Below are 13,048 nucleotides of genomic sequence, written 5' to 3'. Positions count from 1 at the left end.
ACAAAGGGGGCCACGAGGCGACACGCGAGCGCGGGCCCCTCCACCCAGCGGGGGGTGTCAGCCACGCACCGGCCGAGGCACGGGCAGCGGGGGAATGCGCACAAAGCGACTACTCCCACCCTCGCACCGGCATCCCAGGGCCTCGCTCGCAAAAGGGCACCAGACCAAGGGGACAAACCCACTGGGGCAGGCAATAGCGGCCACACCCCCTCATCGCGCGGGGCCCCAACCCATGCAGACACACAGCGGGCACCGCAGCGAGGAACGCGGGGCGACGCGCACACACCCACACTCACCACACACCCACGGAGGGGGTGTGGAATGCCCCACTCCCCCGGCATCTCGGCTGCAGCGGGACAAGGTGACACATCCGGGAGCCCGGCCGCGCGCCGGGTGTGCACTCACCCGGGCCCGCCGCCCGCGAGCCTCGGCGCAGGCAGCAGCCGCCGCCGCCGCCGCCGCCGCCGCCGCCACCTCCGGCCCTCCACGTCAGCCGACGGCGGGAGGGAGTGGGCGGCTGAGCTGAAGGGAGGTGCATCACGTGGGCGGGCAGCGCGCCTGCGCAGTCGCACCCCACCGCCCCCCCTTCGCCGTGGCGATTCGCGGGATCACGCCGGCCTCGTGCCGCCCGGCTCCCACCCAGGGAGGGTCCTCGTGCGCCTGCGCCAAGGTGGGGGGTGTCGTTGGGCCTAGGCCTTTCCCTCAGGTTTTCCTCTTTTCTCCCCCACTGCGGCGCCTGGTCGGCGCTTGCGCAGAGAACTCAGCGCTGAGGTGGCCGAGGTGTCGAGAGGGGCCCGGGTGGGCGTACGAAGGACCCGAGGTCGAGGGCCCCCCCATACCCTGCCTCGAATGAGAAATATAAATCTCCACGAGTGGGCAGGGCCCGGGGCCTGGGCGCCGCGACCCAGTAGGCCCGCGTGCTGGTGGGCGCCGCGCGAGCCTTGTTCCCTGCCCTCCCCTCCCACAGGGAGACCACGCTGGCAGAGCTGGAGCGCGCCTTTGTCCCCCCGAACCCCTCTCGCTGCCCTATCCCCCGCCCCCGCTTCTGTTGCGGGGCGCGCGCCAGCCTGGGTGCCTGTGTGCGCGCGAGGCGGCGGCGCGGGTTGCGGACGGGGGCGCGGGAGGCGGTTCTGTGCGGCGGGGGCCGTGCCCGCGGCGGAGCGATGGGGCGAGAATGGGCCAATGGTGCCGGGGAGCACCTCGCTGATAGCTGATTGTGTTCCTTTTCCACAGGTTGTCTAAAGCCCCAGGAAAAATGGTGGAAAATTCACCGTCGCCATTGCCAGAAAGAGCGATTTATGGCTTTGTTCTTTTCTTAAGCTCCCAGTTTGGCTTCAGTAAGTACTTTCCTGATGGATGGCCAGGGCCTTTTTCTGGCGTTCAGTGACAAGGGAAGAATCCATTGGTTAGACTGTGCACACATGAACTGTTGATTCTTTCTCCCTATGTCTCTTTTTAAGAGAATCTGAAGGGAACTCGTGTTTGTTGAGTGTTCTGTGTGCCAGCACTAGCCTAGGAGGTTTTAGTCTACAAATATTTATACAGCGCCAGACGCGATGGCAAAGTGAATAAAGCCTGGTCCCTGCCCTTAAGGAGGTCGTGGTCTTGTGGAGGAGACAGATGAGTAAATCTACAGTTAGTGCTCAGTGTCAGGGGAGCACGGTGGAGAGACATTGAAACCAGACTGGAAAATCAAGGCTTTCACAGAGGCCTTTCCCCCTGGCACTGATGCTGGTTAGAAAAGAGTAGGAGAGAGGGACGACGTGGAAAGGCCGTGAATGAGGGCGTGAGAGGGTTTGGACCCGAGGAGCTTGGTATGGCACCAGTGTGCCCTGCGGGGATCTGGGGAACAAAAGAAGTAGCCCAGAGAAGTCAGGTTGAAAGGTGTGTCCTTTTCGTCCTGGATCTCCCTTAATCCCCATAACGTTCCGTTTTACAGATACGGAGACTGACGCTCACTGAGACACTAGTATGCTCAGTCACACAGCAAGCCCCAAGTCTCTCCCCAAAAGGATTTGGGAATTTTGAGGCACACAAGCGGGAGAAAATTGAGTGCCCCTGATCCAGCGTTTTGCAACTCTTTGGAAACTAGGAAAGTGGAGGAGTGGTAGTACTTCTGAACCCTAACTAAAATATATCAGCCTGCACCATCAGTACAGCTTGCAGATGAATGTAATGGCCAGGCTGTTACAACTGAAATGAAGTGAAGAAGTTACAACTGAGTTCAAATTCTGACTCCTCCACAGATTACCCATGTGAGCTGGGACGCTCAGCAAATTTTTTGAACCTCAGGTTCCTTATCTGTAAAAGGTTAGTGATAATGATGGTTATTAAATGCTTATGACACATGAAACAGTTCTATGGGGTAGGTTCTGTTATTATTGTCCTTTAAAGATGAGCATCCTGTGGTTTCAGTAACTTATTCAAGATTGCAAAGCTACTAAATGATAGGCCTCTAAATTTGAACCCAAATACACTGACTGACTTCACTCTGCTGCCTCTTCTGACTGTTGTGAGGATTAACCGGGGTAATTTATGTAAAGCATGTAAAATAATGCCTAGGAACGGTTAAGGACTTAATAAGTGTTAGCTACTGATGTTATTGTTAGCACTTTCGTAAATCCTTGTTCAAAGAGTGTATCAAGGATTAGAAGCTATATGAATAAATAAAAGCAATCACTTTAAGACTTAAATTCTGGCCAGCGCAGTGGCTCACGCCTGTAATCCCAGCACTTTGGGTGGCCGAGGCAGGCATATCACCTGAGGTCGGGAGTTTGAGACCAGCCTGACCAACATGGAAAAACCCCGTCTCTACTAAAAATACAAAATTAGCCGGGCATGGTGGCGCATGCCTGTAATCCCAGCTACTCGGGAGGCTGAGGCAGGAGAATCGCTTGAACCTGGGACGGGGAGGTTGCGGTGATCGCACCATTGCACTCCAGCCTGGGCAACAAGAGCGAAACTCTGTCTCAAAAAAAGAAAAAAATTAAATTCCATGATAAACACAACCAAAAAGTAATTCAAGTATTTATTGGTGCTTACCATGTGCCAGGCACTGTTACAGGCTAGGAAGGACCAAAACAGCCAAAAATGCCCTGCTTTCATAGAGTTTTTATTCTAACGCTGGGGGGAGATAGTCAATGGACAAATTAAATAAGAAAAACGTATACAGTATCAGGTGATAAAGTACCATGGGGAGAAATTAAGCAAGGGGAAGGAGGATACGGAGTGGAAGGAGGGCCTTTTAATGTGCTTCTGTGTCTTTTTTTTTTTTTTTTTTTTTTTTTGAGACGGAGTCTCGCGCTGTGTCACCCAGGCTGGAGTGCAGTGGCGCGATCTCGGCTCACTGCAAGCTCCGCCTCCCAGGTTCACGCCATTCTCCTGCCTCAGCCTCCGAGTAGCTGGGACTACAGGCGCCCGCCACCACGCCCGGCTAGTTTTTTGTATTTTTAGTAGAGACGGGGTTTCACCATGTTAGCCAGGATGGTCTCGATCTCCTGACCTCATGATCCACCCGCCTCGGCCTCCCAAAGTGCTGGGATTACAGGCTTGAGCCACCGCGCCCGGCCTTTTTTTTTTTTTTTGAGACGGAGTCTCGCTCTGCCGCCTAGGCTGGAGGTGCAGTGGCGCGATCTCGGCTCACTGCAAGCTCCGCCTCTCGGGTTCACGCCATTCTCCTGCCTCAGCCTCCTGACTAACTGGGACTACAGGCACCCGCCACCATGCCCGGCTAATTTTTTGTATTTTTTTTAGTAGAGACGGGATTTCACCATGTTAGCCAGGATGGTCTCGATATCCTGACCTCGTGATCCGCCCGCCTCAGCCTTCCAAAGTGCTGGGCTTACAGGCGTGAGCCACCGTCATCTTTTATTACTCATTCATGAGCACTTATCACGATGTAGTGGAAATATCCATTTTCTCTATTCACCACTAGATATTAAGTTTAGGGAGGGCAGAAGCCATCTCTTTTGGATTCAATATTGTGTCTCACACTCCTGACATACAGAATTCTGTAATACATATTTGTTAAGAAAAGAATGCATCATCACTGATGTAGTAGGTAGTTAAAATTTGTCTCTGCCGCTTACCTTGGGTAGGTGATGAATCCTTTCTAAGCTTCCATTTCCTCATCAGTTAAAATTGCGTACTTGCCTCAGAGGATTGTCTTGGAAGATTATCTTAAATAATGGGTACAGAATGCTTGGAACTGTGCTTAACCCACAGTGAGTGCTCAAAACTTAGCCATTGTTGTTGTTATGGTGGGATAACAGTAAAGAGTGCCGCAGAGATTTGGGATTAAGGAAAATAACATTGTACTCTGGGAGATAAGGCAGAAGCTCAACATGTGGTGGATGAGAACTAGGATAGGTAAATTTCCCTTTGAGCAACTAAATGTCTGTAATTACTTCAACCTTGTGGGGATGAAGTATTGAACACTTACTGCACATAAAGCAAATTGCTAGGTAATAAGGATTACAACAATTGCTAGGTCGTGATTTGTGTCCTTGAATTGCTTAAAATATAGTGTGAAAGTTAAGATGTTAAAAAAATGACTAATACAGTAATTATAAGTATTATAAGAATTGTACAAACAAGGAGCTAGAAGAACTGAGAGGAGGAAAAAATCATTTGTGAATCAGGGACACTTCAAAAGAGCTTTCTGTTTTATCTGAATCTTAATAGATTAATAGATTAGATATATGTCTTACTGACTCGTCCCTCTTTTTTTTTCTTTTTTTTTTGTTTTCTTTTCTACAGTACTTTACCTCGTGTGGGCCTTTATTCCTGAATCTTGGCTAAACTCTTTAGGTTTAACCTATTGGCCTCAAAAGTAAGTTTAATATATTTCTTAAACGAGGATATAATTAATGCTATTTTGAGGAATCATATCCTTTCTTAAACCTATCCAAATCTTAAATATTTATTCTCCTAAAATTCATCAATAGCCATATCGAAATTGAAAGCTTTTTAAAGATCGTTATTGATACCTCTCTAATTAAAGATGGTAGCATGAACATGCATGTTTATCTCCATCCATTTCCTCCAAAAATCTTGTTAAAATGACCCTACAGGAAAAAAAAAAAAAAACAAGATATAAACCACAGAAACAATAGGATAGCAGAAAAGAGTTATCAACCACATTTTGGAAAGTGGATTGTGATAGGTGAGAAGTAACTGCCTTTGTTTCTGTGATTTTCACATTGCTGAAGTAGTGAAGCCAGCAAGAATATTTGTGCCCTAGAACTCCAGAATAGCTCAGACATTGGGGTACCAGGTAGCTCTTTAATTCTGGGTTAGACTGAAAACATGTTTAAAGGCTTCAGCCTTGAAGTCTCCCTCTCTCATCCCTCAAAGCTGGGAGACCCGCCCTGCCCTCCCCTGCAGAAAACAGGAGTTTTACTCTCTGGCAAGGTTGAGTAAGAGTCTCTAGCATGGGGGCTTCTTAGTCTGAGTGTGGGAATGACGCGTCTTACTGAAAACAGGGAAGTAAGTGAAATCTGCATGGCGTAATGAGAAGGTTTACCTCCTCCTCCATCTTCCCTCTTGGGACTTCCAGGCTTATAGACCCTACTCCTTACAGAAAAAGATAGATAGTTATTTCCTGAGGAAGCTGACCAGCCCAAGAGAAAGGATCTATAATTTCTGACATTTAGAGGACCCCAGTAAAGTGGCCAAGTCTCTTAGAGTGAGGCTCACCAGTTGACCATCCCTGCCCACATACACATAGTGCTCCAACTCACTTGTTAGCACTTCATTTTTAAATATGAATGGACTACTCTAAGTTACCAGACATTAAAATAAAGCCTCTAGCGTGAATTGAAAAAGCAGAAAAGTAAAGGGAATTTGAAGGAAATAGAGATAATGCAGGAAACAGAAAAAAATTTTTAAATAACATAAAATTCTCAAAGAGGTAAGAAAGAATTATAACTATGAAACAAGAAGAAAATGCTATGGAAAAGGAATGTTGAGGAAATTATTGTATTTGGAAATTGTAAACATGATAATTAAAATTTTAATTGAAAGATTGGAAAATAAAGGTAATCTCTAGAAATTAGAACAAAAAAATTGAAAACAGAAGAAAGTATAATGGTTAAAAACCTAACTATTAGAAGTTCCAGAAAGAGAAAATAATAGAGAACAAATCATTAAACAAAACAAAACAAAACCTGGCCAACATCTTAAGACCCCATTTCTACAAAAAAAATTAAAAATTAGCCAGGCGTGGTGGTGTGTGCCTATAGTCCCAGCTACTTGCAGGGCTGAAGTGAGCTCAGGAGGTTGAGGCTAGTGAGCCGTGATTGTGCCATTGCACTCCAGCCTGGGTGACAGAGGGAAATGCTTTCTCAAAAAAAATAAATAAATAGCACTCCATGTACATAATGATACTGAGAGGCATAATAGAGTCCTGTCAGAGAATTTGAGGCTCTGGTATTGGTGGACACATGGAAAACCAAGTGAACGGACAAAAAGATGTAATTATTCTAGAAAAAAACCCAAAATGTTGTGCAAGAAAATATATAATAATAATGCACTGAGATCCTCATTACAAACTTGTTTATATAGTTACAATTATTTCTAAAACCTGCTGCTATAATGAGAAATTGTGATGTAAGTATAGAAGAGAAGAGGATAGGAGGAGGTTAATTCCTCATCTCCATATTAGCAAGTCTAGAGAAAATGTCTGTAATGGAAAAAATGAAGAAATAGTACTATGCACATGTTTTGTAACAATGAGGAGGTAGGTACCAGAAGACAGCTGAAGTGCTCAAAGCATTTCTTTGTGGAGAGTGAGACTCCGAGGTTGAGATGGTGGGATAGAGGACTGCACTTTTTCATTATAAGTGAAACTATTTGTCTCTATGTACATGTATAACTTTATAAAATTTAAATTGAAAAAACATGTTGGCTTTGTGACTGACTCTTGAGAATTACAGCTTTTTTAAAGTGTCTATTATGTACTTTAATATTCTCTTTGGCAGATACTGGGCAGTTGCATTACCTGTCTACCTCCTTATTACTGTAGTAATTGGCTACGTGCTCTTGTTTGGGATTAACATGATGAGTACCTCTCCACTTGACTCCATTCATACAATCACAGGTAACTTTATATAAAAGGAAAGTGCTGGGGCAATGAAAGAGTAGAGTATTAGCACTTTTACCCAGAAAAGCAACAAAGAACAGGCTGCATAACACGGTCGTGGTGCATTCCTGTAACCCCAGCTACTTGGGAGGCTGAGGCAGGAGAATCTCTCGAACCCAGGAGGCAGAGGTTGCAGTGAGCCAAGATTGCGCCACTGCACTCCAGCTTGGGCGACAAGAATGAAACGCCATCCTAAAAGAGAACACACATACACACACATTGGGACAGTAAAAAGAAGCTACTAAGAGAAATAAATACAAACTTATACAAAAGGAAATATTTGCATGAAGGAATCAAGTTCTGATGAATATGCACTAGCTATATTCATGGAGGAAATAAATTATAATGAATTATAACACTGGTTAGCAGGTGTATGTTCCCATAAAATGACAAGTATATACTCTATGTGTCTATAATATGTTCCCATTAACTTTGCCTGAGAGAAACTTCTTTTATCCTGAACAGACACTGTTGATCAAGAGATAGCAAATAGTACATGCAGACCTTGTTCAGAAAAAGGGCTTTGGGGATGTGTATCCTCCTCAGGATCGTTGTGTACTCCTTATTCCAATTAGGTGGATAAAAGAGCCACAACACATTCTTCTGGTTTTATTTTTTTTTTAAGTTCTTTCAAGTCTAAAGATGAAAATAAATCAGACTCCTGAGCTTGGTTAAATTCTAGAAAGTAGGGTATTTTTTAAGTTCCCTGGTATGATTTTTCAACTTTTCAAAACCTTTATTAGCCTCTACAATTTATTTCGAAAATCAATTCTATTATTTTTAAATGTCTTTCTAATACACTGCATTCCATGCATTCTTAATTGGAATTGGCAGCAAATAGATAATTTGTGCAAAGAGGGGAAATTGTTAAGTTTGCATGAATATTTATACTAAATGATTTAATAGTTTTGTGGTGTTGATTTAAATACATTTTCAAGGCCTGGATATAATTCTGTTCCCATGAGAAATGTGCAAATGAGACTTTAATCATCATTGTACAGTTGATTAAAATACTAATTTCTTTCCAAGTTAGAGATGAAAAAAATACTTTACCAATTATGTTTTTATTTTAATAGGGACATTTCTTCTAAAGACAGGATTTATCATTTAATTATGTTAAACATGATGTTTGTCACTATCCAAACATTGGCCTAGTAAACTATGTGGTGGGTCTCCATCAGACACAGAGACTGTAGAAGAAATTGCTTGGGTAAACAGAACTTTTTGGTCTTTTCTTACAGATAACTATGCTAAAAATCAACAGCAGAAGAAATACCAAGAGGAGGCCATTCCAGCATTAAGAGATATTTCTATTAGTGAAGTAAACCAGATGTTCTTTCTTGCAGCCAAAGAACTTTACACCAAAAACTGAACTGTATGTAACCATACTAACACCAAGCACGTATTTATTTATACGTTTTTACCATTATAATTTTGGCCATAAATTAATTTGACCATCTCTCTTATTAATAGAGAAGTAAAAAATGTCAGTTGACCTTCTCTTAGATTATATTCAATGAATATTGTAAATGTTCTGAAATATTAATTGTTAATGAACAGAATAAATCCAATATTGCATTACCATATAGCAGACTTTAAAAAAAAATCAGTGTCAGTATAATCAAGAAGTTCCTCCAGAGAGGCATTTATATTGTAATTTGCAAAGGGCAATGATGTCCTTCCTCCTGTTTATCCTGAGGGGCCCAGAATTCAAATCCGTAGTTTTGGGGGAGGGTACATTTAGTACTTGTGCCATCAGATTTATGTCTAAGACACAAATATTTGTTGAGTACTCAGTGTGTACCAGGTATTTTTCTAGGCACTGGTGATGAAGTAATGGTAAGATCTTTCTCAAAGAGCTTACATTTTTAGAGGCATGGTGAGGTGACTAAGCAAATAAATAAGGAAATGTAATTTGATGAGTGCTATGCAGAGAATTAAGATAATGTATTCTAGAATGCAAAGGGATGACTAGTTCACATTGGGTTAGAGAGGCTGTTGGGATCTAAGTATAAAGCAGGTGAGGCAAAGACCATAAGGTGGGAAGGAGCTTGGTGTGTCCTAAGAACAGAGAGAAGACTGGCATTGGCCTTAGCGCATACCAAACAAGACAGAATGTGGTCCCAGGTTAGCCTGGAGAGACCGGGCTCAGATTGTGAAAGGCTTTGTAGGTCAGTGTAGGAAGTGTGGACTGAAGTGTAAGTGTGATGAGTTTGAGGCACTTTGGGATCAAGCTGTTGGGAGTCTTGAAGGAAAGGAGTGACATAGCCTGATTTCTGTTTTTTAAGTCATTCTGACTGGTGAATGGAGAATAGATTCAGAGGAAGAGCTGGGAAGGGGACAATAACCATATCCTTACCCAGTAAGCATGAGATAGATAACATGAATCTGCTTTTCCTGTTCCCTAGTTCGTCTCAGTTCCTGTTTTATTATGGTGAGAGCATGTCACCACACTTAAGAGCAGTATGAGGGGACTGGACGTGGTGGTTCACACCTGTAATCCCAGCACTTTGGGAGGTTGAGGCGGGTGGATCACCTGAGGTCAGGTGTTGGAGACCAGCCTGGCCAACATGGCAAAACCCCAACTCTACTAAAAATACAAAAATTAGGCGTGTTGGCAGGCGTCTGTAATCCCAGGTACTCAGGAGGCTGAGGCAGGAGAATTGCTTGAGCCTGGGAAGCAGAGGTTGCAGTGACCCGAGATCGTGTCACTGCACTCCAGCCTTGGCAACAGAGCGATACGGTTGCCTTGGCAACCGTCTCAAAAAAAAAGAAAAGCAGTGTAAGGGAACCAGCCAAATCCAGCAAGTATAGAATGGTAAATAAATCATGGTCTGTTTTTACAGTGGAACACTACACAGCCGTGCAAACAAGAATGCATTACTTCGCTACCTAATAATATGAATTAATATGGCCATAACATTGGGCAAAAAAAGCCAGACACAAAAGAATAAACTACTGTGTGATTCCCTTTATTTGAAGTTCAAAATCAGCAAAAACTAATCTATGGTGGCAAATATTAGAATAATGGTTACCTTTGGAGAAGAGTATTAACTGGGAGGAGGCATGAAGGAGCCTGCTGGTGAATTGAAAATGCCCTACCTCTTGATCTGGGTGGTGGTTATGGTTACATGGAGATAATAAATGTTTTTTAAAAATCATTAAATTATTAAGATTTCTGCTTCTGATGCAAGTTACACCTCAATAAAAAGGGGGGTAAAAACAGTACCAGTACCAATGCCCACCTCCAGAAAATGTTGATTCATTGGTCTGGAGTAGAGCCCATCAGGGGTAATTTTTTAACATCTCCCAGATGCTTCCAATATGCAGCCAGGGTCGAGAATGACTCCCTTACATGATTGGACTCCCTTATATGACTAGACTTAACTGAGTTTTGGTCAAGCAGGGCAGTAGCTGTAAGCTTTGAAAGAGAAAGCCAGCAGTTATCCAAGCAGTTCCCTCCCATCTTTGTGAGACTCCTGCTCATGTCAGCGGTATTCCCTTGTCTTCCCCTAGGACCGGTGATGGACCTGAGACGGGTTTGAAATGGGTAGAATAGAACCTTCATGGACTCTAGTGTTTTACTGCACATTAAGCCTGAAATTAACTTTTCGTTCTGGTTTCCAACCACTCTGTCCTCACAGGTCATGAAAGGAACACCAATGTTTTGCAAACTATGGGCAGCAGTGTTTTTGAGGGTCATGATCAGTTTAGTGCAGCAATTCTCTACCTTTTTTTAAAATCTTAGGACCCCTTTATTCTTGTAAAGAGTGAGAGCCCCAAAGACCTTTTGTGTATATAGATATATTTTTAAATTAAAATAGAAAATTTTTAAGTAATTGTGTATAAATAATAAATCCATTACCTTTTAGTTATAAAATTAATTCATATCACATAATTAGAAACAAAATTTCTGTTACAGAAACATTTCGCCCAAATCATTGTTGTAATACTAAGCTGATTCTAAAAAGACAAATTTAGCATAAACATGTTTGTGAGAAATAATTATATTTTATGAAACAAAAAACTTCAGTGAGATAAGTAGAATTGTTTTACATTTCTGCAAGTCTCTTTAATGTCTGGCTTCAGGAACACAGCCAGTTCTCATATCTGCTTGTGCATTCAGTCTGTGACATTAGTGCCTGTCACAAAGCCTCTGGAAAGCTCCGCTATATACTCATGAGAGAACAAGGATGAAAAAGACAAAAACATCTCAGCAGTAGTAGGAAAATAGTTTTAACCTCATAGGCCCCCGAAATATGGTCTTGGGACCCTCGGACTTTGAGAACCACTGGTTAGTGGGCCTCCACTAGTGTGTGTGTGATGAACTAGAGTAGAATATGTCAGTGCATTGCACTCGGTAAGGGTAAATATTTTGACTGAACATCTCTTGCAACCACTTCAGACCCTCTCTGTTCACCTCTTACTCCAGCCACTGATGCCCCAAACAGTTCATGCGAATTTAACCAAATCCACGTAGGTACCCCTTATAGTACACACTGGAAGGAGAGGGGTTAACACCCATGGGACCAGCCTGGAGCCCAACCTGGGACAAGTGTCAGTGGATGTACACATCTGCCTTTCAGCCCCAAGGAGACAGTTCTGCGCTGCATTCCATGAGCTCCTCAGAAGGTCTCGTGGGATTGAGCTGCAGTTGCCACGATGGTGGTGGACTCAGCCCACGTGCTTGTCTGTCTGCTGTGTTTTGTACCCTCTGCTACTTTGCCCTGCTCTCTGTGGTCACTTTCCCAGTAAACTGCCTGCACACAAGCCTGTGTCCCAGCCTCTGCTTTCAGAACTCCAGCTGAGATGTTTTTTGTTTTTGGTTTTTTTGAGACAGGGTCTTACCCTGTTGCCCAAGCTGGAATGCAGTGGTGCCATCATGGCTCACTGCACCTTGAACTCCCAGGCTGAAGCAATCCTCCCACCTTAACCTCCTGAGTAGCCATGACCAGAGGCATGCACCACTATGCCTAGCTAATCTTTTTATTTATTTATTTATTTTGTTGTGACAGGGTCTCCCTATGTTGCCCAGGCTGTGAGATGTGTTTTTTTTTTTTGTAAAAATGGTGCTTTTGCCATGATGTATAATGCATGTCCTAATTTAAGAAAAAAGTTTGAAAGACACTGTTTTGCAATGAGCCCCAATAATAGCTTAAAATACTCCAAATAGAAAGTGTCAATAATACAAAAATTTCCATATACTAACAAAACCTCCTCCAGTGATTCAACTCCCAGGGAGAAATAAAAGCCCAAGTATGAAATCACCTGATGAAAAGCCTACATAATTTAAATCCAAAATTCTGCTCTCCCTAATTTCTTGACCTGCCCTGTTTTAGTTAAAATGATCTCAATCAGATGCCTGGGTTTCCTCAAGAGGCGGCTGTCATAAGAATGGGAGTCATCCTTAAGCACGTTGACCCAACCCAAAATTTCTTGCATCTCTCACTTTTTTAAAGATTCAGTAGAATATACAAAAATGTCGTATTAACAGTCCCATCCACATAGAACTTTGAAAACTCAAATAAATCAACTCCTACAGCAATAGTCCTGGAACCCAGTACATTGCATAGTACAGACCCACCAGCCAGTAACTAGAACAGACTTGATGGGACATGGGGAAAGGAAGACAGAAAACGGAAGAGGAAAGAGAGATTCTTCTTGATTCATCTTGCTGGGGTACAGGTCAGGCTGTGGCAGTTTTCATGGGTCTCACTCAGTTTAACGCAATTAGGTTAATGGTGGCGCTATTTACTACTTTGGGGTGGGAGGAAATGTACTTATCCCACCTTTTCTAGTCGGGAGAGTTTGTCATTCCGTGGTAAAATAAATAAATTAAATAAATAAATAAAAACCCTAAAATGTCAATGGTTTATCATAACAGAGTTTAGTTTTCAAAGAACTGCA

The 13,048-nt window shown here is 43.3% G+C and overlaps 2 protein-coding genes across 12 annotated transcripts in view; one reads left to right on the top strand and one right to left on the bottom strand.

The window, feature by feature from the left end:
- TTC3 (tetratricopeptide repeat domain 3) overlaps positions 1-578 on the bottom strand; it is a 120,685-nt gene extending 120,107 nt beyond the window's left edge. For 3 of the 8 annotated variants that reach the window (XM_017956447.3, XM_031665737.1, XM_021935515.2), the window contains exon 1: positions 297-514. Coding sequence is in view for 1 of the 8 variants with exons in the window: in XM_009202259.4 (XP_009200523.4) it covers positions 406-538 (133 nt within the window). In the remaining 7 variants the exon portion in view is untranslated. Of the gene's footprint in view, positions 1-296 lie in introns of all 8 variants that reach the window. The other 5 variants (XM_009202259.4, XM_017956449.2, XM_031665736.1 and 2 more) reach the window with 4 other exon arrangements.
- PIGP (phosphatidylinositol glycan anchor biosynthesis class P) lies at positions 578-8,727 on the top strand. 4 transcript variants are annotated; one of them, XM_009202261.3, is made up of 5 exons: positions 578-670; positions 1,234-1,337; positions 4,759-4,831; positions 6,981-7,099; positions 8,383-8,727. In XM_009202261.3, the coding sequence occupies exons 2-5, from the start codon at positions 1,256-1,258 to the stop codon at positions 8,511-8,513; spliced, it is 405 nt and encodes a 134-aa protein (XP_009200525.1). In that variant the 5' UTR covers positions 578-670; positions 1,234-1,255; the 3' UTR covers positions 8,514-8,727. The 4 variants fall into 4 exon arrangements, with proteins under 4 accessions (XP_009200525.1, XP_009200524.2, XP_009200526.1 ...); XM_009202260.4 differs by having other exon boundaries at positions 610-923; XM_009202262.2 differs by having other exon boundaries at positions 615-771.
- The last annotated feature ends 4,321 nt before the right edge of the window (positions 8,728-13,048 follow it).

The sequence above is a fragment of the Papio anubis genome, chromosome 4, assembly GCF_008728515.1.
Source record: "Papio anubis isolate 15944 chromosome 4, Panubis1.0, whole genome shotgun sequence".
NCBI lineage: Eukaryota > Metazoa > Chordata > Mammalia > Primates > Cercopithecidae > Papio > Papio anubis.
Note: the sequence above shows the minus strand (reverse complement) of the source record. Positions and strands in the feature narration are given on the sequence as shown.